This window comes from Doryrhamphus excisus, linkage group LG19 (assembly GCF_037039965.1).
Source record: "Doryrhamphus excisus strain RoL-2023G ecotype Guam linkage group LG19, RoL_Dexc_Guam_v1.1, whole genome shotgun sequence".
NCBI lineage: Eukaryota > Metazoa > Chordata > Actinopteri > Syngnathiformes > Syngnathidae > Doryrhamphus > Doryrhamphus excisus.
In genome coordinates this window covers 14994279-15017846 of record NC_136375.1, presented here as the reverse complement: position 1 = coordinate 15017846, position 23568 = coordinate 14994279, and the positions used below count along the sequence as shown (strand labels likewise).

Here is a 23568-nt window from a genome sequence, read left to right as displayed (position 1 = left end):
GGGACTCCCCGTGAGGGACTCCTCGGACTCCCCAAGGAATCACGCTGGAAATGTTTTGCCTGTATTTTAAAGGAATAATGACAGTTTGATATCATGACGTGTGATTGATGGACGGATGGTCTCTGCCGGGGTTTTTTACGCCTCATGTTGGGGCTTGGGGACTTTTTAACTCCTCATCACTCAGGACAAAAGGGATGATGATGATGAAGATGATGAAGATGATGATGAAGATGATGAATTTAGAACACCGCTGCTTGCTGCCGCTGCCTGTTCACGGCGGCTCACACTTTAACACTTTGGACATGCATTCTTCAGTAGGGATGTCCGGCCCCGTATCAGCACAAAAATTTGATATCGGTATCAGATTCTGAAAAGCGATATTAAAAAATATGTCATGTTACACATATGTGTCCATCCACTATATATGTCATGTGACACATGTGTCTATCCACTATAGGAGACATGTCATGTTACACATATGTGCCCATCCACGAAAGGGGACATGTCATGTTACACATAAGTATGTGTTCATCCACAATTCATGTCATGTGACACATATGTGCATATCCACTATACATGTCATGTGACACGTGTCCATCCACTATACATGTCATGTTACACATATGTGTCCATCCACTATAGGGGACATGTCATGTTACACATATGTGTCCATCCACTATAGGAGACATGTCATGTTACACATATATGTCATGTTACACAAATGTGTCCATCCACTATAGGAGACAAAAAGAGTTGGACAATATGTCTCTTGGTCCAAAAAGCCAATATTGTTCTGTCCCCTCCCCTGAGACTATCCTGTCCTCACTGCCAGGCTTTATATGCTGGGAATTGTTGTTTTTTTTAAGCCGCGTTTTGGATGATTTGTTGTGAAATTGTTTTTAAAAAAATCTATATTTCTCACAGCTTAATAATAAAAAGGATGACACACACACACAGCTCGTATTTGCTAATTGAAATCCACAGACACAGGTCTGCTTGGCTCTCTTTACGGTTGGTAGCTATGGGGCCTAGAAATCTTTCTAGAGGCAAGCTCAGGCAGAAGTGGTTGGAGTTGGTGGTTCCCAGCAAGACAGGAACTGTTTTTGCGAACATGAATGTGAAACTGTTTCGCTCTCGCCAGGAAAGGTGTATTCACGCCGGACACACAATGACCACACTCGGGAAGGATGGATCTAGGTTACCACTCTAATTTAGGAGCGCTTGGAATTGTGACCAATCACAGTGGAGTGGGTGTGGTCGTAGGTAGGCATGAAATTCAGTGTTTTGGAAATACAACTGGAATAGGTGCAGATTGTGGAAGATCTAGAAGGCTTTGTGTATGGGTTATGGTGTGTATCTGCTCTACAGGAGTCCACCCCCAACCCGTCAGCCCCCTGCCGATGACAAGAGGCGGGCGTGTCATCCTGTCCTTTATTGACATGAAATGTAAACATTCAACTCTGCAACATGAAGGTTGAGCGTCGGTAGAAAGGCAAAAGTCACACTCGTGGAAAAAAACGAGTGTGTGACCGACCGCAGGAACACTGACAAATTGTTTTCTACAAACCCCCCCCTTGACCCCCATCCCCCCCAGGAATATACTGTACTGTATCACCTGCTTTATACGAGAAAATAGCATTAAAAAGCTGGGGGTCTTCTTCCTCCAATGCAACACTGAAAAGAGAAAGGCCTGCAACATCAAGAAGATGAAATACCCCGTACCCCCCCTGCCCCCCGACCCTGTTTGGACCCCGCAGCACTGCAGCACGCCACGCATCCTACACCAGGGGTGTCCTAACCTCTTCCCTCCAGCCAGGGGCCACAAACTGCACTGAAAGGTAAAAATGCAACTCAAACACTTTCGTATTAATATATATATATAATATATATATATATTCTGTATATATCATATATACTGTATACTTGGCTTGGTCATATAGCCTTGATAAATGTTCTTATTTCTCGTCATATATGGACTTTTCCCCCCAAATTCATTCTTTTCCTTTCTTTTCTCTTTCTCTCAAGTCTATGCAACTAAAATGACCTTTTTTCTTCATAATATTCCACCTTTTGTCTCGGAAAATTGCAACTTTTGGAAACATTTTCCAACATTTTTTTTCTTGTAAATATTGGAAAGTTATAATATTATGGGAATAAAGTCATCCGATTACAAGACGAAAGTAGAAATTGTTGGAAAAGTTTAAAAAAAAAATAAAATTTAAATCAGAAATGGGAACTAGTTCTCCAAGAGGTTGTAATATTGTGGGAACTTTCTTGCGGTGAATGTTTGTTTGCTTGTTAGTTTCTTACAATAGGACCACTTTTGCTACTAAAATGAGCTCATCACATTCCAAATTTATTCTCGTAAAATTGAAACTTTTTTCTCTTTAGAATACGTATTTTTGTCTTAATATTTTGACTTTACTTTTTTCAAATTATTCAATTTCTGTTTTTTTCCCCCAACTTTCCTCCTGTCAATTTTCTTCTCATAATTATGACATCATTCCCATGATATTTTGACTTTATTGTCATAACATTTCCAACTATTTTAACTTTTTTTTTTAAATAATAATATAATATAAATACTATTAAATTATAAATAATATTTCACCTCTATGCTAGAAAATTGTGTTATTTTCCTCTAAACATTCCAAAGTTATTCTCATAAAAGTACAACTTTACCACAATATTTGAACTTTATTTTGAAATTACAAATATTTTCCTTCTTTATTTAGTTTGTTTCTTCCTAATATTATGCCGTTATTCTTTTAAAATGCTGATTTTGTCTTCATATTTTCACCTCGTTCTCGTACAGCTACTGCAGGTGTTTCGTTTTGTTTCTTCGTAGTCCAAATATTCTTCTTGTAATATTTAGACTTTATTCCCATCATTTTCTCAACCGAACCCGATTTTCTTTTGGTAAAATCACAGCAGATTTTTACTTTTTGCTGTTTTTTTTGTGTGTGTACTTTTCCTACAAATAGCCCCTGAGCCGCACTTTGGACACCCCTGTCCTACAGCATGACTTCCTGCTGCTTGTTTTCACATTGTCGCTAAAATATATAGAGAGGTTTTTTTTTTGCTTCAGCTTAGTACCAAAATACTCTTAGACTGCACGTTATTTTAGAAGACATGAGCAGCAAATAGCTCACCCATAATAACCCCCAAGTACCCCCCCACTCCCACCCCAGTGACGAAACAAAAGCTTGTATATAGCTTCCCATCAATAGCAGTCCCAGATGGGCGGAGTTTAAAGCCTTTCTTCTAATCAATCCCACTGGATCCCGAGGAGCTCGCAGCTGGCGTCCCACAGCCTCCTGGCGGTCTCCTCGCTCCTGCCCTGGGGGGCCACGAAGGCGGGGGCGCAGTCACTGCAAAACCAAAAGCCAGAGTCACGTTAATAGGAAGGGGCGGGGCCAGAGTCTTGTCATGCTATTGCAGCGGTGTCCAAACTGTGTTTATTTGCCCTCAGCACATTCAAAAGAACAATATTTTCATAATTAAATGTCAAAAATAACGCGGAACATAAATTAGTCATTTGGTGGCCCCTGCCGTTTTTTTTTTTTTTAATGACCTCAGTACATTGTAAAATTTAAAAACAACAAATTTAAAAACAGCTTTTGACTCCACTAACAGTCAAAAGTTTGGAGACAGTTTCTCATGTTATGGAATGAGAAAGTGTCTCCAAACTTTTGACTGCTAAACTAGCTTTTTGACTTTTTGTCCAGCGGTTATGTGGAGTATTTTTTTCACGTTCTTGTATTTTTTTTCATGTTTTTCTTTTCTTGTTCGACCGCGCTTGCGTCTACCTGAAGTGTTTTCCAGAGATGGAGTGCAGCTCCTCCGCCACGGCGCAGTAGACGCTGGTCTGGGCGCCCTCGCGAGGGGTCTTCAGGAAGATGGAGAAGCAGCTGAAGAGGATCATCATGAGGGTGGAGTGCCTGGTGAGGTCAGAGTTCACCGTGCCGGGATGGACCGAGTTCACCGTCACGTTGCACCCTGCGAGGTAAAAAAAGAAACTATATATAGTATGTGTGTGTGTGTATAATATAATCATTTACTTCATTAAAAAAAGCATTGAATCAAAAATTAAGAAAATAATTAATACATGGACTAAAAATACACTCAAATCAATAATCAAAAATATTTGATGTTTTTTTATTTCATAGAGAAATTTTTTTCTCTCTATGAAATTTAAAAATATATATACATTTGTATAGTATTCTTAAGGTTCGAGTGTTACAGTCTGCTTGTATTGGGGCCACCAGCTCCAGTAGGTAATAAGAGAAGCTGTTTGTTTATTTGCTACATAATGGCTTCATGGGTTTCTGTCAATAATAATAATAATAATAATAATAATAATAATAATAATAATAATAATAATAATAGGCGGCGCGGCGATCGAGTGGTTAGCGCGTAGGCCTCACAGCTAGGAGACCAGGGTTCAATTCCACCCTCGCACCTTGCATGTTCTCCCCGTGCGTGGGTTTTCTCCGGGTACTCCGGTTTCCTCCCACATTCCAAAAAAAACATGCTAGGTTAATTAGCCACTCCAAATTGTCCATAGGTATGAATGTGAGTGTGAATGGTTGTTTGTCTATATGTGCCCTGTGATTGGCTGGCCACCAGTCCAGGGTGTACCCCGCCTCTCGCCCGAAGACAGCTGGGATAGGCTCCAGCACCCTCCGCGACCCTCGTGAGGAAAAGCGGTAGAAAATGAATGAATGAATGAATGAATAATAATAATAATAATAATAATAATAATTAAAACTGCAAGCAGTGATGAGCGGGCTCGAGCACCCCGACGCGGTCGGGGGTACGCGCAGGTCGGGGTCGCGCGCGCGACCGGACGGGCGCGCCGTACGAAAAACCGCGGCGAGCGGATAAGCGGTAAGGGAGTCACGGCACTTGCAATTTTCCGCCAGGAGGGGGCGACAGCGGCGGCGAGGCGGGTGCGCGGTCACGTCCCGTCCGACACCGCGAACCGCCATAAAAAAATTCACGACGATCGGACCACGCGGTAGGTCCTTGCGGCGGATATACGTTTCCGCCTGTGGGTGGCGCTATAGAGTGGTTGGCCCACACGGTAACGGACCGGAGGGTACCCCGAACCAACAGAAAAAATTAGGGGCCGATCCGACCGTGCGTAAGGAAGTTACGGCAGATATACATTTCCACCAGTTGGTGGCGCTATAGCGTATGTACACACACAGTCATAGACCAGAGGGTACCCCAGACCACCAGAAAAAATTTGGGCCTGATCCGACCATGTGGAAGGAAGTTACGGCTATATACATTTCCACCAGTTGGTGGCGCTATACAGTCGATGTACACACACAGTCATAGACCAGAGGGTACCCCAGACCACCAGAAAAAATTTGGGCCTGATCCGACCATGTGGAAGGAAGTTACGGCTATATACATTTCCACCAGTTGGTGGCGCTATACAGTCTATGTACACACACAGTCATAGACCAGAGGGTACCCCAAACCACCAGAAAAAATTTGGGCTTGATCCGACCATGTGGAAGGAAGTTACGGCTATATACATTTCCACCAGTTGGTGGCGCTATAGAGTCTATGTACACACAGTATAACAGACCAGAGATTGACCCAACACACCAAAAAAAATTTCAAGACAATCTGACCATGAATCAGGAAGTTACGGCAGATATACATTTCCACCAGTTGGTGGCGCTGTGTTTAGAACATGGCTTCTGGAGCATTAGGTGCGTCCTGTCATGATAGACGTCTCCACCGAAAATCATAGTGATACGTGTAACGGGTGGCGAGGGATAATGAATTGAAACTTCTAGGTGGCGCTAGTGTGTCAATTTAGATTGGTGTCACATGGGAGCACCACCAGGGCGCTCAGGCCTGGATTAAGGCCTCACGTTTAAGATTTCAGCAGCCTGTGACCTTCTGCAGGCAAATGATGACCTTTTGATGGTCAATGGCGAAGGCTGACCATTCGCCGTGGCCACGCCCCCCACATGTGCTTTACACACATCATAGTCCATCAACTGACATCATCAGTCTGTCAGTCAAACTGTGTATTGACTTTGATGTACATTGCTTCAAGGCAAGGCCAGACACCAGGCAGGGCCAGATATGAAATGGTCAAAGTTTGGTGGCGTGCCACGCCCACATCCTATGGAGCGGCCCAAAATCCTTCGCAATTTAACGTGGGCCATCCGTCTAGTGTCCGTTGATGCAACAACGGACTCATTCGGTCAAACCCCCTAGGAGGAGTTCGTCAAGATACGACCCATACATCCGCCCCCAAATGGCCGCCGCCACCTAAAATGGCCGACTTCCTGTTGGTTTTAGAACATGGGTTATTGAGACTTTTTTGTGCGTCCTGTCACGAGTGATGTCTCCTCCGAAAATCATGCCGATACGTGCAACGGGAGGCGAGGGATAATTATTTTAAAACTTCTAGGTGGCGCTAGTGAGTCAATTTGGCTTGGTTTCATATGGGGGCCACACCAGGCCGCTCAGGCCTGGATTCTGACCCCCCCTATGAGTTTTCAAGCCCATGCGACCTTTTGCGGGCGAATGATGACCTTTTCTATGTAAATGGCGAGGCCTGAGCATTCGCCGCCAGGCCACGCCCACCACGTGCGCTTTTCCTGCATCATGGTCCATCAACAGGCTTCACCAGGCTGTCAGGCAGTGACCTTGTGACCCCGATGTTCATCTGATGAATCTCCTGCCAGAAAAGGCCTCATGTAGATGACACGCCTTTAGCCTGTCGCCAATAGGTGGCGCTGCGACAAAATCAGGAAGTGACCTACGGGGACCTTCGGGGCGGGGCCATGATCACATGTACCAAGTATGATGAAGATCTGACCACGTGGAGCCAAGTTATTCACGTCTACAGTTACGCTCAGCGTGCAAGGCCCGGACATATGAAAATGGGCAAAATTTGGGGGCGTGCCACGCCCACATCGTATGGAATATCCCAAAATCCTTCGCAATTTAACGTCGGCCATCCGTCTAGAGTCCGTTGATGCAACAACGGACTCATTCGGTCAAACCCCCTAGGAGGAGTTCGTCGAGATACGACCCCAACTTCTGGCACGAAAAAGGCCGCCGCCATCCAAAATGGCCGACTTCCTGTTCGTTTTCCAATATGGGTTCTTGAGACTTTTTGGTCCGTCCTGTCACGATAGACGTCTCCACCAAGTTTCGTGACGATAGGTGAAACTGGTGGCGGGGGCCAATTTTTTCAAAAATTAAAGGTGGCGCTAGAGAGTCAATTTTGGAACATTGTTTTCGGGACCCCCACCAGATCGAAATTTTCGCCAGACCTGACGCGCTTGCAAAATTTGGTGAGTTTTCGGGCATGTTAAGGCCCTCAAAATGGCCGTCCTTTCGTCAGAATAAAAAACGGAACGATTACAATAGGGCTTTCGCACTGGTCAGTGCTCGAGCCCTAATAATTAGTGAATTTTCATGCAGATCTGGGCCGATGTCACTGGAGGTGCGACTGTCAGACGAGCCGTGACTTCCACTTTAACCCCGTCTAAGTGTGTCCATCGGAATGCCGCGTCGTACCTTTAAGGCGGCGAGCCAGCTCGCGAGCAAACAGCACGTTAGCGAGCTTGCTCTGGCAGTACGCTAGTCCACTGTTGTAGCTGCCCTGGCTGTGGAGGTCGTGGAAGCGGATCCATCCAAAGTTGTGCGCCAGGGACGACACCACCACGATCCTCGCCGGGGCGCTGCGCTTTAACAGGCCGATGAGGAGGGAGGTCAACAGGAAGTGGCCTTACAGAGAGGAACGGCGGCATGTTACTTCCGGTGTAGCGAGAAGAAACTGCGAACGGGGTCTTACCTAAGTGATTGACTCCGATGTGCATCTCGAAGCCGTCGTTGGTTTTGGTGTAGGGGCACATCATGACCCCGGCGTTGTTGATGAGGACGTGGAGATGAGTGAAGTCTGAACAAGAGGAGGAACATCAACAACGAAGAAGACTCACAAACGTCCTTCAGCTATTCTTCACCTCTCAGGAATTGCTGTGCAAAGGATCGTATCGAGCACGTGTCGGCCAAGTCCAGCGCCCGAACCTCCACTTGTGCTTTTGGACAAGAGAACCGGATGCTGGCGGCCGCCTCCTCGCCTTTATCAACATCCCGGCACGCCATAATCACCTGAGCTCCTGCGGCAAAAAAACACGGTCCTCGCTGATCTGAAGGCTGAACGTGTACGGAACAGTATTTCTAAATTCACCTCGTGCTGCCAGATCCAGGACCGTCTCCTTCCCGATGCCGGTGTTGGCCCCGGTAATGAGGACCGTCTTCCCGTCCAGACGAGCCGAAGACGTGCAAACGCCTCCTGCTGCATATCTTCTGTTGGAAAAAAACAACCATTAAGATGCATGACAGCAGGGTAAGGAAAATATGTTTATATATTTCATATCAGCCATTTAATATATATTTCATATGCACAAACACCACCTGGCCAATCAATAACATTGGCTTAATTATTGACACACACACGTAAAGGCAAGTCAAGTCGTACGAGCGTCCCATCCAGCACGTCGGCCACGGAACCAATAAGACCGCTGACCACGCCCATTACAACCACATGCTGCCTCCTGATAGGCTCAAATCTCAACCGCTCCATCCGTACCAAAAACGCCCACCTCCCACACAGCCGTTATTCTGCCCCATTGATTTATCCATCGGGAAATCGTGTGGAATCAAACCCATTAAAGCACCCGATGTACGTTTTTGTCTAACGCAGATATCCCTCGCCATACCAAAGTACGTCAATGAGATGAGAATAAATAAAAATGTGCTGTCAAACGGACCCCCCAATCCGTCAAAAGGTGCCATCTTACCGTATGTGAGTCGCAAATAAAAGCACCACTAGCGTCGCCACGCCGAAGACGGCGACGAATAATAAAAACCACATTTTTAGCACAAGAGCTTCAGGATGCTGTTGCCTGCTTGCTAGCACAACAGCTGATGAGGCGAGCGAGCGATTGAGCGCGAATGGAATTGTGGGGTGTGTAGTTTTTCCCGCCCTTACAGCCGCTCCCACAAAACGCCAACCGAATCACGGGATTTGTAGTTTCTTTCGCTTGTTATCCTGGTTGCTAGTCAATATACTTGACAATTTTACGTTATAGTTACACTCAACGAATTCAACGACGACAGAAATCCATCGCCAAGGACGCTTTAACTAACCATTCTAGTTAACTCCGGTAACCACACTGATTCACCATTACCCGGAAGATGCCAGTGAAAGCTGCCCAAGAAGCGCCTGATCATAATACTTTTGTGGTTTATTTAAAGCTTTAAATAAACATATTATGGAAGTATTATTTTTTCACACTGCGCACACGTTATGACTATAACATTCGACATGTTTTGTTTGACTTTAACAACAATTTACTTGACCCGTGTTGAATTTTGTTCCGGAGTTATGACCACTTGATCACGAGGACCATCATGCGGAAGGAATTCGATGATCGTCTTGTTATTATTATTCACGGCTCGACTCAACAATTTTAGTGGCGTCCCAAATCAAGAAAAAGTCACGGGGCAACGAAAATGTCATCGGAGGAATTTGAGAAGTTACACGAAATCTACAGGTCACTGTATGAGGAGCTAAAGCTAATGCCGGAGAGTCTGCTGAGGAGCCATGCAGGTAAACAAACGGGCTCTTAGCTCGTATTGCCTTAACAACGGTTGACATTTTTTAACTTAAACGTGTGTTTTGTTCGCCTACAGAGGAGAAGAAGAGACTGTTGAGGGTCTTCGATGAGAGGAAGGGGGAAGCTGAGGAAATTGTGAGCCGCTTTGCTAGATTGTTTGATAGATTGACAACCGGAAGTTAGCTTGATGGCTAGCCACCATGTTCTTTTTTGTTTTTTGTTTTTTAATTTTATTTGGGCAAATATATGAAACATTACAGTGCATTTGTTATTATTATCTTGATAATATCTTATTATTATCAATCAAAATATAACTTATAACAATAACATGCCACAGTCTTGTTTTCCCCTGTTATTATTAACATTGTAATATTATTGTTATCATTATTATCATTATTGTTATAATCTTTATCATTATCACCATTATTATAATCATCATTAACATTACCATTTTCATCATTATAGTTGTAAATTTTTTTATTATTATTTAATTTTACAGACTTCATTGCTTCTTATTGCTACACTTAGCTGTTAGCTGTCTAATAGATCGTCCAAAGTGAGGCAAATGCAATCACGTACACACGAAGGTCATAACATGAATAATAACAAAAATATAATGTTAGGTAATTTCTGGTGGCAGGTTTCTACAAATGATCCCTGCTCTAATAAGAGTTTTATAAAACGATCAAAGACATTTTAAGTGTATATTATTATATTGGTTGTAGAACCTTCACATACCTACAAATACTGTTATTGGACGCCACTGATATTTAATGCAACAAGACCCTTTCCTCCCGTCATCTCAGTTGCAAGGAATGGAGGAAGAGCTGCATGACGCACCGGCCTCGTACAGAAATCCGATGAGGACGAAGCTGCGTCTGTACCAGCGAGATCTTGGCAAGCTGCAGAGGGACATGAAGAACTCGGCCGCTTTGCAGATGTCAGACGGAAGTCACGGCGGCATCTATTCATCGCAGAACCAACAAAGTGTGAGTGTGGACATGGCATGGCAAGGCAACCATCTTTGGCAATTCTAAATGGCCGATGATTCCTTCCTTGTAGACGCGCGTGCAGTCGCAGAGGGCATTGCTCCTACAGGGCACCGAGTCGCTGCACAACGCCAGCCAAAGCATCGAGCGAAGTCAGCGCCTCGCTGCCGAGACGGAGCACATTGGCTCAGATATCATTGAGGAGCTGGGAGAACAGCGGGAACAACTGGATCGCACCAGGAACAGAGTGGGTTAACACGGTCTTGAAGAACAAGAATCTGAGGCACAGTGTCACTCCTGAAGGGTTTATCCATTGGCGGAGCTTGTCCTAAGATCTTCTCGTCTTTGCAGTTGGAGAATACAGGAGAGAACCTCAGTCGGTCGCGAAAGATCCTTCGTTCTATGTCTCGGCGGTAAGTGAAAGCCCTGATCTCTTCTCACTTGTTCGGGACATTTAGCCTTCCACTATCATGCTAGGTGTTAGCATGCTAACATTGCTAGCATGCTGACATTAGCATTTCATAGGTAGGCACTACTATGTATTGTAGGTATTGGGATGGGATGTTGGCATATGAGCATACTAGCATTTCTTGTGATTTTTATGAATATGAACTTAAGCAGGGACTTAACAAGCTAACGTTAGCTTGCTAACATTTTCAGAGGTAGGCGCTTATACAAACACTTAGCGCTATTATGCTAGGTGTTAGCATGCTAACATTGCTACCATGCTAATGTTAGCACACAACCATTTTTAGGTGTTTTCATGGGTAGATGTTTAAATTAAAACTTAGCACGATCATGCTAGGTGTTAGCATGCTAACATTGCTAGCATGCTAATATTAGCACACAAGCATTTTTTTACGTGTTTTCATGGGTAGATGTTTAAATTAAAACTTAGCACGATCATGCTAGGTGTTAGCATGCTGACATTAGCATTTCATAGGTAGGCACTACTATGCTTGGTGTTGGGATGTTAATGTTGGCATGCGAGCATGCTAATATGAGCATACTAGCATTTCTTGTGATTTTTATGAATATGAACTTAAGCAGGGACTTAACAAGCTAATGTTAGCTTGCTAACATTTTCAGAGGTAGGCGCTTATAGAAACACTTAGCGCTATTATGCTAGGTGTTAGCATGATGATGTTAGCACACAAGCATTTTTAGGTGTTTTTCATGGGTAATGTTTAAATTAAAACTTAGCATGATCATGCTAGGTGTTAGCATGCTGACATTAGCATTTCATAGGTAGGCACTACTATGCTTGGTGTTGGGATGTTAATGTTGGCATGCGAGCATGCTAATATGAGCATACTAGCATTTCTTGTGATTTTTATGAATATGAACTTAAGCAGGGACTTAACAAGCTAATGTTAGCTTGCTAACATTTTCAGAGGTAGGCGCTTATACAAACAGTTAGCGCTATTATGCTAGGTGTTAGCTGGTCAAGGAATGTAAATAATATTTATGGTGTAAATCACAAAGGGCTGGGCTCACTGAGTGCTTTTGTAGTTATTGTTGGTTGCACCGTGAGCAAGGTGTGTATTGGGGTTGAGTAATGGCCTAATTACGGCGATGTCGGTTTCCCCACAAGTAAAAGAAAGTATGCGGGGTGGACTGTAACGTGTTTTGCCGGCCTCTCCATTAGACTGGTGACAAACAAGCTGCTGCTGGGTGTCATCATCCTCATGGAGATGGCCATCCTGGGCGCCGTTGTTTACCTCAAGTTCTTCCGACGGTGAGGACAACCATAGCGGTCGTCTTGGACCGGGATTCTGGGTTCTATAGGGTCTAAAATCTTCCACCTGCCCTCCCAACGTCTCGGCGAGATGAGGACGACGCTCCGGTGTCACACCAGAGGCTCCGTGGAGTCCAGTGAAAAGCGTCCTATGGGATGAAGGCATGATGAACTGTGTGCTTTCTCCATGAGGTATTCACCCACTTGCTGATTGACGCTATTTAAGATTACTCACTTGTATGATGACATTTAAGCAGCAGGAAATAGAAGACATGACTTTTCTATTATACATAATGGCAGATTTCAATATCATTTAATATCGTCCAACGAATCCTCACTAAACGAGAGTCAAGTTGAGCCGCCAAGTTAAAAGCCCGAGCTGTCGACCGCGGTCATGTTGTTCGGCGTCGGAATGCGATCTGCCAGCGTCCTGCTAGCATCCTCTCTGCAAAGTAACGCAGTTTCTTTTGCGGGGAGCGCCCGAGGGGGCAAGGCCCTCGGTGCAGCCCGCCGTGCCGCCGGTAACCTCCGCACCCCCTGGAGCTTTTTTTCGAACGCCGTCTGGATGAGTCATAACGGGACGCGTCTTTTTCCTGACGTTAAACAAGATGATCATCATTCAGATGATCATGGACCCGCCTTGTTCGATTCTAACTCAACGGAAATATTCGGCTATATTTTTTTGACGCATGGTTAACGTATGCGCGTCACATTTGACCCTCGACCCACACTCTAGTTTGGGGACTACGGACAATGAAAAGGGTCAAGCCGAGCCCAAATGCCGCCTGCTGGACCCAGCTGGAAAAACCGCCGGAGAACTTCGGCATCAGTTTTAGATACGAGCCGTCTCTCGGCTGATTATTATTATTTCTTGCAAGCTAAAGTTTGGGTTACACGCTACTAGTTACCGGCAGGCAAAGCCCAAGACAGCTATTGGGGGGCTTGTCACCTCAGTATTTTGGGTGTGCCCTGGTCAGTGCACCCGACACCCGTTATTGATTAGTGATCTGGTGGAGTGTGTCCTTGAACTGCTTTGTTTGTCAAAGAGGACAAAATAAAGGTTGCATTTTCAAAATACTTCCGTGCTGCTGAAGAAAAGTGTGTGTCTAAGAGTCCAAAGTTTTATTTGTGATGTTAGTGCCGATGATATTTTGTGAGCTGATTTGCTTATCTGAGTGATGAATGGACAGTTTACCTCACCAATGGCGACCAATGGGCATCGATTTGGTTTTAAAAAAAAGATATGATCCTCTTTCATGTTTACAGCTGTATTCAAAATTCTAATATAGATAAAACATTTCTGTGAGTTAACTGTGGACAAAGTGCGATTAATCAGATTGAAATGTTTGAATCAACTTTGTCTTTCTCTTTAGGCTTTTCACGCACATTTTCATTACATTTCATCATAATCAATAATTGAATTTTTGAATATTGAGCCCTACTTTGTGGAAATTCACTTATCACACCCGTGATAAATGAAGATGACTATTATCTTTTCCCCCAACTTGATTTTCTTTTCAGAATATTACAACTTCAATATGATGAGAAACTAAGAAAATCAAGTTGGGGGTGGGGGGGGGACAATATTATTATTAATACATTGAAACAGTTGCAATATTACAGGAATAAACTGCCAATATATGGCCAAATATTAAGGGAAAAAAAGTTTACATTGACAAGAATAAAGTCAGATTATTGCGAGGTGGGAAAAAATTATTAAATTATAAAAAAATATTTTAAAAGTAAAAAATATGTTTTCATCATATGAGACACAAAGAAAAAAAGTTGAAGAAAAAGATGACAAAATGAGAATAAACTACCAATCTTATGGGAATGAAGTCGTCGTTATGAGGAATTTGTATTTGTGAATTAGTGTTAGTGATGTTTTGCTATGATGTGAAGGCCCCTCGTGGTCCATCTTCTTCTTCCCTGGCAGACCAGGTGCCCACGAGGTGTGTGGATTACAGGAATAAACTGCCAATATATGTTCAAATATTAAGGAAAAAAAAGTTTACATTGACAAGAATAAAGTCAGAATATTGCGAGTTGGGAAAAAATTATTAAATTAATTATAAAAAAAATATTTTAAAAGTAAAAAAATATGTTGTTTTCATCATATTATGAGAAACAGAAAAAAAGTTGAAGAAAAAGATGACAAAATGAGAATAAACTACCAATCTTATGGGAATGAAGTCGTCGTTATGAGGAATTTGTATTTGTGAATTAGTGTTAGTGATGTTTTGCTACGATGTGAAGGCCCCTCGTGCTCCATCTTTTTCTTCCCTGGCAGACCAGGTGCCCACGAGGTGTGTGGATTACAGGAATAAACTGCCAATATATGTTCAAATATTAAGGAAAAAAAAGTTTACATTGACAAGAATAAAGTCAGAATATTGCGAGGTGGGAAAAAATTATTAAATTAATTATAAAAAAATATTTTAAAAGTAAAAAATATGTTGTTTTCATCAAATTATGAGAAACAGAAAAAAAGTTGAAGAAAAAGATGACAAAATGAGAATAAACTACCAATCTTATGGGAATGAAGTCGTCGTTATGAGGAATTTGTATTTGTGAATTAGTGTTAGTGATGTTTTGCTATGATGTGAAGGCCCCTCGTGCTCCATCTTTTTCTTCCCTGGCAGACCAGGTGCCCACGAGGTGTGTGGCGACTACAGACCTCAGCATCATCTATTTGGAGGCAAAAGGGCAAAATGACACCCGGACACAAGAGGCCCATCCTATGGAAGACCAGACAGTGATCTTTTAATAGCGGAACATCCTGAAGAACATCGACATTAATCAGGACAATACGGGAACCGCAGCTGGTCCAAAAGTGCAAACATGACTGCTGGCCTCGACTAAACAGCACAGCTCCAAAAGAAAACAACACACACAAGCGCGGACATGTTTGAGGCAGGCGCTTTCTCCTGCCAAACAGCTCATCATAAATACCATTCTTACTCTAAATAGTCCAATAAGTTAGTAGCTTGCGCTCTAGTTTCTGTCTAAATCGGGGGTCTCAAACTCAGTTGACCCGGGGGGCCCGCGTACACAGAAGCCCAGCCGGCAACGTGGTCGTGAGTTAAACGTTATTTGTCTTACCATTCTTTGGTCATTTTCCAACTATTTTAACTTCTTGCTAATTTCCATCCCTATGATTATGACTTTATTCCCTTAATATTTTGACTTTATTTTTGTAGCATATCAAGGTATATTTTTCTAAAATATTCATTCATTCATTTTCTACCGCTTTTCCTCACGGGGGGGCGCTGGAGCCTATCCCAGCTGTCTTCAGGCGAGAGGCGGGGTACACCCTGGACTGGTGGCCAGCCAATCACAGAGCACATATAGACAAACAACCATTCACACTCACATTCATACCTATGGACAATTTGGAGTGGCTAATTAACCTAGCATGTTTATGGAATGTGGGAGGAAACCGGAGTACCCGGAGAAAACCCACGCATGCACGGGGAGAACATGCAAACTCCACACAGAGATGGCCGAGGGTGGAATTGAACCCTAGTCTCCTAGCTGTGAGGTCTGCGCGCTAACCACTCGTCCGCCGCGCCGCCCGAAAATAACATAATTTTTATTATTATTTTTTTTAACCTTGTTGTAAAATGAATTTTCAATTTTTGCTGTAGAGTTTTGTTGCTAAAGGCTAATTTTCGCTAATATAAGGTGTCTGGGGCCACACCTTGGACACCCCTGCGGCGGTATGTGTTTACTTCCTGTTTGGTGTTGGTACCATGACCGTACCGTTTTTTTTTTAACCTTGTTGTTGTGAAATGAATTTAAAATTTTTGCTGTAGAGTTTTCTTGCTAAAGGCCAATTTTCGCTAATATAAGGTGTCTTGGGCCACACCTTGGACACCCCTGCGGCGATATGTGTTTACTTCCTGTTTGGTGTTGGTACCATGACGGTACCTTTTTTTTAACCTTGTTGTGAAATGAATTTAAATTTTTGCTGTAGAGTTTTGTTGCTAAAGGCTAATTTTCGCTAATATAAGGTGTCTTGGGCCACACCTTGGACACCCCTGCGGCGGTATGTGTTTACTTCCTGTTTGGTGTTGGTACCATGACCGTACCTTTTTTTTAACCTTGTTGTGAAATGAATTTAAATTTTTGCTGTAGGGTTTTGTTGCTAAAGGCTAATTTTCGCTAATATAAGGTGTCTTGGGCCACACCTTGGACACCCCTGCGGCGGTATGTGTTTACTTCCTGTTTGGTCTTGGTACCATGACTGTACCTTTTTTTAACCTTGTTGTGAAATGAATTTAAATTTTTGCTGTAGAGTTTTGTTGCTAAAGGCTAATTTTCGCTAATATAAGGTGTCTTGGGCCACACCTTGGACACCGCTATGTGTTTACTTCCTGTTTGGTGTTGGTACCATGATCGTACTGTTGTCCAATGAGCCCTTTAAGGAAGCTAAAGCCTGCACTTAATGTTAAACTTGATGTCTGATTTGAGCAGGGTGCAGGGAACGGGCCTGCAGACCATGAGTTTGAGACCCCAGATGTTTCACGGCAAACCATTGGGAGACAAAAATACTTTCAGGGTTAAATACTTGGTGATGCGATGAAGATGGTGGACCAACTAAAAAAAAAAAAAAAACACCTCCAGCTACTTGGACTGTGCAGTCTTGGATGCAACACCTGGAATGCTCAAGTTTGTGTCCCGGTGCCCCCCCCCCCCCTCAGAGGCAAAGCTGCTCCGTGTCGTCCTCCTTCACGGAGGGGATCTCGTCCATGACCACGTGAGCGCCTTCTCTCGTCTGTCCCAGAGACGACGCGATGACGTCCACGGCCAGGGATGCGGTGGCCTCCACGGCCTCCCGGTTGGGCCCCAAGACGGGGTTCACTTCCACCAGATCCATGACGGACAGCAGACCTGCCGCAGACCACAACGCAGTTATCACCACGGCCAGCATCTGCTCATGTCTGAAACCAGTTCACCGCCTCAGGTATGTTCTTCATGTTCTTCATGTTCTTCATGTTCTTTTGTGACCTCTCAGATGAGTTGTGGTTGCGCTCTTAGGGTTCTCATTTTGGTTGGACGGCCACTCCTACTGTTCCATGTTTTAGCCATTTGTGGATAATGGCTCTCACTATGGTTGGCTGGAGACCCAAAGCTTAAGAAATGGCTGTATAACCTTTTCCACACTGATAGATCTAAGTTTTGTGTTCATTTGTGTTGTCCAGCATGAAGGCAACATTCTCCTTGAGCAGAAGTCATGCAGACCATCGCACTACCACCACCATATTTGACCCTTCTTTTTCTCAAATGGACTGGGACACGCACCTTCCAAAAGTTCAGACCACAGAGACCAGCAAAATGGAGATGAGTCTTAATGTTATTTTTCTTCAGCAGTGGTCTTGGTCTTGGAACTCTGCCATGCAGGCCATTTTTGCCCAGTGTCTTTCTTATAGTGGGGTCATGAACACTGACCATAACTGAGGCAAGTAAGGCCTGGGGTCTTTAGTGACCTCTTGGATGAGTCGTGGTTGCGCTCTTGGGGTCATTTTGGTTGGACGGTCACTCCTGGGAACGTTCACTACTGTTCCATGTTTTCACTATTTGTGGATAATGGCTCTCACTATGGTTGGCTGGAGACCCACAGCTTTAGAAATGGCTGTATAACCTGATGTCTAAGATCTAAGTTTGCTTGATCAAAAGTTTGTGTTGTTCATGCGTCATATGGTTGTTGCAACTAGACTACCCAGCATACCTTGCGGGTATTGGGAAATAATTATTTTGTGCTATGTTTAGCTCTTAGGTGTCAATTTATGTGGTGAGTTAACTTGCTGCGGATGTCTACAGTTCCCGTTTTGTTGCACTGTGAGCAAGTACAATATGATACCTACACGCAAGTTAGAAAGTTTTCCCACCCCAACATTTTCATTTTGATCAGGAGTGTATGCCGCCCCCACTTCTACTCCCTTTTAGCCCACAAGGAATGCTAGGTGCCTTCCTGTTGGGGAGGTGTGCGTGTAAGAGGCTTCCCAGCATGCCTTGCAGGCTATAAATGAGTATGAAATAGGATAGTTATGCCAACACTTTCTTCGGAGTACCTGTATTGTGAATTTCCTCGGTGATGTAGATGCCCTCCCTGTAGGTCAGCCCCCCGTTCACACGCGTTCCTGTGGCGGGAGCCAAAGACGGGTCGAAGGCGTCGATGTCGAAGCTCAGGTGGATGGGTCTTTGTTTCCTGTGGTCAGAACGTGACGGGTTCATTTCGTTTTTTTTTTAGTCGTTATTGTTGTCCTGTTAGCGTACCTGGCCAGGACATGGTCCAGAGCCACCTCCGTCACCCTCTGGATGCCCAGTCTGTCGATGTCCCTCATGGTGAAGTACTGGATGCCCAAATTCTTCATAATGTGGCTGGAAAAATGGCCGCACATATATCTCATATGACAACTTTTTTACATCTTTTAACTATTTGTATATCTTTTTAATGCGCTAATATAAAATGAACTGGGGCTGCACAGTGGTCGAGTGGTTAAAGCGCAGACCTCACAGCTAGGAAACCCGAGTTCAATCCCACACTCGGATATCTCTGTGTGGAGTTTGCATGTTCTCCCCGTGCATGCGTGGGTTTTCTCCGGGTATTCCGGTTTCTTCCCACATTCCAAAAACATGCTAGGTTAATTAGCCACTCCAAATTGTCCATAGGTATGAATGTGAGTGTGAATGGTTGTTTGTCTATATGTGCCCTGTGATTGGCTGGCCACTAGTCCAGGGTGTACCAGCCCGAAGACAGCTGGGATAGGCTCCAGCACCCTTGTGACCCTGGTGAGGATAAGCGGTAGAAAATGAATGAATGAATTTAATAATGTCAGGGCTTCGCGGTGGTTGAGTGGTTAGCGCGCAGGCCACACAGCTAGAAGACCTGAGTTTGATTCCGCACTCGGCCATGTGGAGTTTGCATGTTCTCCCCGTGCATGAGTGGGTTTTCTCCGGGTACTCCGGTTACAGGCCTGCAATGCTAATGCTGTACAATGCTAATCCTGCTACCCCCACCACTTGGCAGAGGGCTTCTCTACACATCCTAAAACGCGGCTCTGCCAGCTAGCTTAGCTTAGCCATCATATACCCAAGCCATGGGTGGCTGACTGAATGAATGTGCTGATCCTACTTACTACTCTCCAGGGTCCACATCCCTCAGCCCGATGTAGACCAGGTCCCTGCAGGAGAGGAACGGCTTCACCCAGGAGAATCCGGGAATGTCAGGGATCTGCGAGGGGCGCACAAAGAGGCGGGGCCAATTATAAACGGCTGCAGACGACCCCGCAACTTAACGCGTCTTACCCACCTTGTCTCGCAGCTCCTTCAGCATGAAGGCCACCGGCTGTCCGTGGAGGTTCCCCGACGGCGACGTCACGGGCGTGTTGATGTCGGCGTGAGCGTCGATCCAGATGAGACACAAGTCGGAACACTGCTGGGCGTGGCCTGCCACGGAGCCCACGGCGAGGCTGCGAGAAGCAAAGTCGTATCAGCAGGTGCGTACGGGGACCCTAAAAACGCCGCTTCTGTCGCGCGGTACCTGTGGTCGCCTCCCAGCACGACGAGGGTGTGGCCGCTGCCCACCGCTCGGCTCACGGCGCCAGACAGCTTCTTGTTGGCGGCGCCCACCGTGCGAGGGAACTTGACGTTCATGTAGGGTTCGTCCGTCTGCGGGTGATGGAAGGCGAGGTCGCCAAAGTCGTGCACGGCGTAATCTGGGAAAGGAAGTACGGCACCTTTGGGTTGTAGCTCTTGGACGCCATGTGAGTTGTGCCAATGGAATGAGACCGTCTTTGGGGGGCAGATGTCCCGGACATGGTTACAAGCACACCAAAGGTCATGCGGCAAACCTTGGGGACAAACGCCCATCACCGGTCGCCCTAACGTCTCTCCCCCAAAGATGGTCTCATTCCACTGGAAGAGTGGCCACTGATTGATTGACCACACAGCTTATTAGTCGCCATTCTTCCTGTGGAATGAGACCATCCTTGGGGGAGACGATGAGAAATCCTCTTTCATCCATCGTCTTGACATCTCTCCCCCAAAGATGGTCTCATTCCACTGGAAGAGTGGCCACTCATGAGCTGAATGGAGGCCATTGAACTCCTGGTGACCACACAGCTTATTAGTCGCCATTCTTCCTATGGAATGAGACCGTCCTTGGGGGAGACGATGAGCAATCCTCCTTCGTCCATCGTCTTGACATCTCTCCCCCAAAGATGGTCTCATTCCACTGGAAGAGTGGCCACTCATGAGCTGATTGATTTTTGTTTCTTTTGTCTTTTTCCTGATATTTTTTATATTTTTGTCTTACATTTTGGATTAAACAAAAACATTTTGAAAATATGTACAGTTTTTTTAATGTCTTTATACATTTTTCGTAAAAATATTGAACTGGTGACCACACAGCTTATTAGTCGCCATTCTTCCTGTGGAATGACACCATCTTTGGGGGAGGCAATGAGCCATCATCCTGACATATCTTCCCCCAAAGACTATCTCATTGCAAAGATGAGCACATCACAGCATATCATAGCAACACAAGTCGGCAGCGTAGCCGCGACACCACAAGGATGTGATTGGACGCCATTTGAAGCGGCTCATTGGTGGAATGAGACCATCTTTGGGGGAGACGACGAGCCATCGTCTTAACATCTCTCCCCCCAAAGACTGTCTCATTCCACCAATGAGCTGCTTCAAATGGCGTCCAATCACATCCTTGTGGTGTCGCGGCTACGCTGCCTACTTGTGTTGCTATGATATGCTGTGATGTGCTCATCTTTTTCCGTAACATAATATTCCAAAAACGACAAAAAAATGTTGTTTTGTTTGTTTATTTTCCTCGCAAAATATCAACTTTCTCCGATTAGACTCTTTAAATTTGGACTTTATTCTCGTCTGCTGTTGTGTTTTTTATTTCCTTTCCTAATCATGAATTTTGACTGTATTCTAATAACATATTTTCTTCTCATAATGTTACAAAAATGACTTTTCTTGTTTGGTTCGTTTGTCTTCCACAGTAGGACTTTGTGCTAAAAATAGCTCTTCTTTTTCCTGGTGGATTACAACTTCTTTCTGGTCGTATTTGGACTTTCTTCTTGTAAACTTCCTGCTGCGGCGTACCTTAAATGGAACATGACTTGACTTGACTTCCTGCCTGATGGATGACTGGCACCTCGCATGTGTGTGTGTGTGTGTCTATATTGGTCTCCATCACCTTTAGGAGGCATCTCAAGTATCACACAGGAGTAGTAGGGTGAACCTTGAGGACATGTATATTATATAAGAGTATCAGTAATATCAGTAATACACATGACTCAGTACCCCCCCCCACACACACACACACAGTCCTTGGTGCTATTTTCCACGCCCCCCCCCCCACCCCCAAGGAGGCTATCTTTATAAGTGTTTGTGGTGTATCCGGGGTGTCTGCGTGTCCCACCCCCCCATTCCCCCTTGACCTATTGTGTCGGTTCAACTTTTAAAAAGGCAAAGCACGCGGTGTCCCATTGGGTGCAAAGGGGGGGAGGGCGCAGGGGGGGTATCCATTCATTGTCCTGCCTTCATTTCGCGCCATGTGCACGGGCACGTTGAATATACAGGAAGTAATGCTACCCACGTCATAAAGTATAAATACAGTGCCGGTGACGTAACGGTTAAATCAGTCCGGCCCGATTACGTAACCCCGGCGCCGGTCCGAGAGACTCACCTAAACCGGACAGCCTCTCGATGAGTCCCGCATCCCGGATGACTTTGGGCCCGTGTTCCACTCCCCTTCGTTTCTGTCCCAAACGGCGACAAAAAAAACGACCGTCAAAAAGGTGCAACCACGAAGACGGTGCCCATAAAAAGTACCGGTACCTGTCCTCGGGAGAACGGAGCCCCCAGCACCGCCACCGAATGGGCTCGGCTCGACTGCCCGCCGCCGCAGAGCGCCCGGGTCCGGATGAGGCGGCCCACTTGTCCCCTGAGAGCCATGGTGGTTCCGAAGCCGCGCACGCTTCAAGTCTGACGAAAGAGCGGCGAGATGTTGCTTCTTCTTTGGATGCTGAACGGGACCAACCCCCTTTCTTCGCACTTCCGGTTTTATGGCTGCCCAAGCTAATTAATATTCATGAGCTGGCGCCCTTGTTTAACTCTGCCTCTCTCTCTCTCTCTCTCTCACACACACACACACACCAAAGATGGATCCCTATACACACGCGCAGCGCGCCTTTTTAATGCCCCGTGCGTGACGTCATCCAGTGACACACCTTCATGTTGGCCAATAGGAGCTTGCGAAAAAATGGGTTCGTTTTTGTAGGCACGGCTCTTGTTCTTTTCTTCTTTTTTTTCAAAGTGTCACCCTGTCAAGCTCCGCTCTTTTACGGTGGAAATTTCCACGCAGGCGGCCGAGCGGAAGTGATATCTTGTTTACATTGGAGCATCTGCTGCCCCGAAGCTGCCCGAAAACACAAGACAGATAGATCACATATCACGAAACACGCACCAGCGTGGAAAGATCATACTTTATTTGTTATATTGTATTTGTATGGCCTTCATACAAACCTTTATTAGCAGAAGAAGAGCAAGTATTACTGGTATTATTATTAGTGGGATTTCCAGGAACGTCGACCATTGTCACATCCACGGTGTCTGATATCGTCCCAAAAACACGGGAACCCATATAAGCATGGCAGGGAATATGAGAGTACCATCTCATATGGCATTCACGAGGAACAAGAGTGATATGACTTATCCGGAATAAGCTCATTTGGGATTCTTCAACTAAAAGATCTTATCAACATTTGATGGCCCTGAGCCCCGAAATGGACCTAATCTCACATTTATGGCCATGCACAACGTAAACAATGGACGAAAGGTCGCTGTGGAACTGTAGTACTACTAGTACAGTAGAATACATCAGCCAAAACAACACTGTAGTACTACTAGTACAGTAGAATACATCAGCCAAAACAACACTGTAGTACTACTAGTACAGTAGAATACATCAGCCATACCACACTGTAGTACTAGTAGTACAGTAGAATAGATCAGCCACAACAACACTGTAGTACGACTAGTACAGTAGAATAGATCAGCCAAAACAACACTGTAGTACTACTAGTACAGTAGAATAGATCAGCCAAACCATACTGTAGTACTACTAGTACAGTAGAATACATCAGCC

At 44.9% G+C, this 23568-nt stretch overlaps 3 protein-coding genes across 4 annotated transcripts; 1 reads left to right on the top strand and 2 right to left on the bottom strand.

Annotated features, from left to right (window-relative positions):
- Positions 1-1941: 1941 nt before the first annotated feature.
- On the bottom strand, positions 1942-9015 carry rdh12 (retinol dehydrogenase 12). Of its 2 annotated transcripts, none has more exons than XM_058057035.2 (7): positions 8847-9015; positions 8234-8352; positions 8007-8162; positions 7838-7942; positions 7561-7770; positions 3810-3999; positions 1942-3371 (listed from the first exon to the last, which is right to left on the bottom strand). In XM_058057035.2, the coding sequence occupies exons 1-7, from the start codon at positions 8918-8920 to the stop codon at positions 3269-3271; spliced, it is 957 nt and encodes a 318-aa protein (XP_057913018.2). In that variant the 5' UTR covers positions 8921-9015; the 3' UTR covers positions 1942-3268. The 2 variants fall into 2 exon arrangements, with proteins under 2 accessions (XP_057913018.2, XP_057913019.2); XM_058057036.2 differs by having other exon boundaries at positions 8234-8349; positions 8847-9005.
- Positions 9016-9330: 315 nt separating this feature from the next.
- Positions 9331-15747, top strand: vti1b (vesicle transport through interaction with t-SNAREs 1B). Its single transcript, XM_058057045.2, has 6 exons — positions 9331-9658; positions 9742-9800; positions 10472-10654; positions 10728-10901; positions 11006-11067; positions 12303-15747. The coding sequence occupies exons 1-6, from the start codon at positions 9562-9564 to the stop codon at positions 12394-12396; spliced, it is 669 nt and encodes a 222-aa protein (XP_057913028.2). The 5' UTR covers positions 9331-9561; the 3' UTR covers positions 12397-15747.
- arg2 (arginase 2) lies at positions 15134-22580 on the bottom strand. The gene is made up of 8 exons (XM_058057030.2): positions 22260-22580; positions 22108-22180; positions 19939-20113; positions 19708-19867; positions 19535-19629; positions 18672-18776; positions 18467-18603; positions 15134-17285 (listed from the first exon to the last, which is right to left on the bottom strand). Exons 1-8 carry the CDS (start codon positions 22374-22376, stop codon positions 17092-17094), a joined length of 1056 nt encoding a protein of 351 aa, XP_057913013.2. The 5' UTR covers positions 22377-22580; the 3' UTR covers positions 15134-17091.
- Between the last annotated feature and the right edge of the window lie 988 nt (positions 22581-23568).

Coding starts and splice junctions, on each gene's coding strand:
- rdh12 (XM_058057035.2), bottom strand. CDS start 8,920: ATGTGGTTTTTATTATTCGTCGCCGTCTTCGGCGTGGCGACGCTAGTG. Junction 7,771..7,837: donor CATCGGAGTCAATCACTTAG/GTAAGACCCCGT, acceptor CCTCTCTGTAAG/GCCACTTCCTGTTGACCTCC. Junction 3,372..3,809: donor ATCTCTGGAAAACACTTCAG/GTAGACGCAAGC, acceptor TTGGTTTTGCAG/TGACTGCGCCCCCGCCTTCG.
- vti1b (XM_058057045.2), top strand. CDS start 9,562: ATGTCATCGGAGGAATTTGAGAAGTTACACGAAATCTACAGGTCACTG. Junction 10,655..10,727: donor CATCGCAGAACCAACAAAGT/GTGAGTGTGGAC, acceptor CCTTCCTTGTAG/ACGCGCGTGCAGTCGCAGAG. Junction 11,068..12,302: donor CTTCGTTCTATGTCTCGGCG/GTAAGTGAAAGC, acceptor CCTCTCCATTAG/ACTGGTGACAAACAAGCTGC.
- arg2 (XM_058057030.2), bottom strand. CDS start 22,376: ATGGCTCTCAGGGGACAAGTGGGCCGCCTCATCCGGACCCGGGCGCTC. Junction 18,777..19,534: donor GATGTGGACCCTGGAGAGTA/GTAAGTAGGATC, acceptor CCATTTTTCCAG/CCACATTATGAAGAATTTGG. Junction 18,604..18,671: donor CTGGACCATGTCCTGGCCAG/GTACGCTAACAG, acceptor TTCTGACCACAG/GAAACAAAGACCCATCCACC.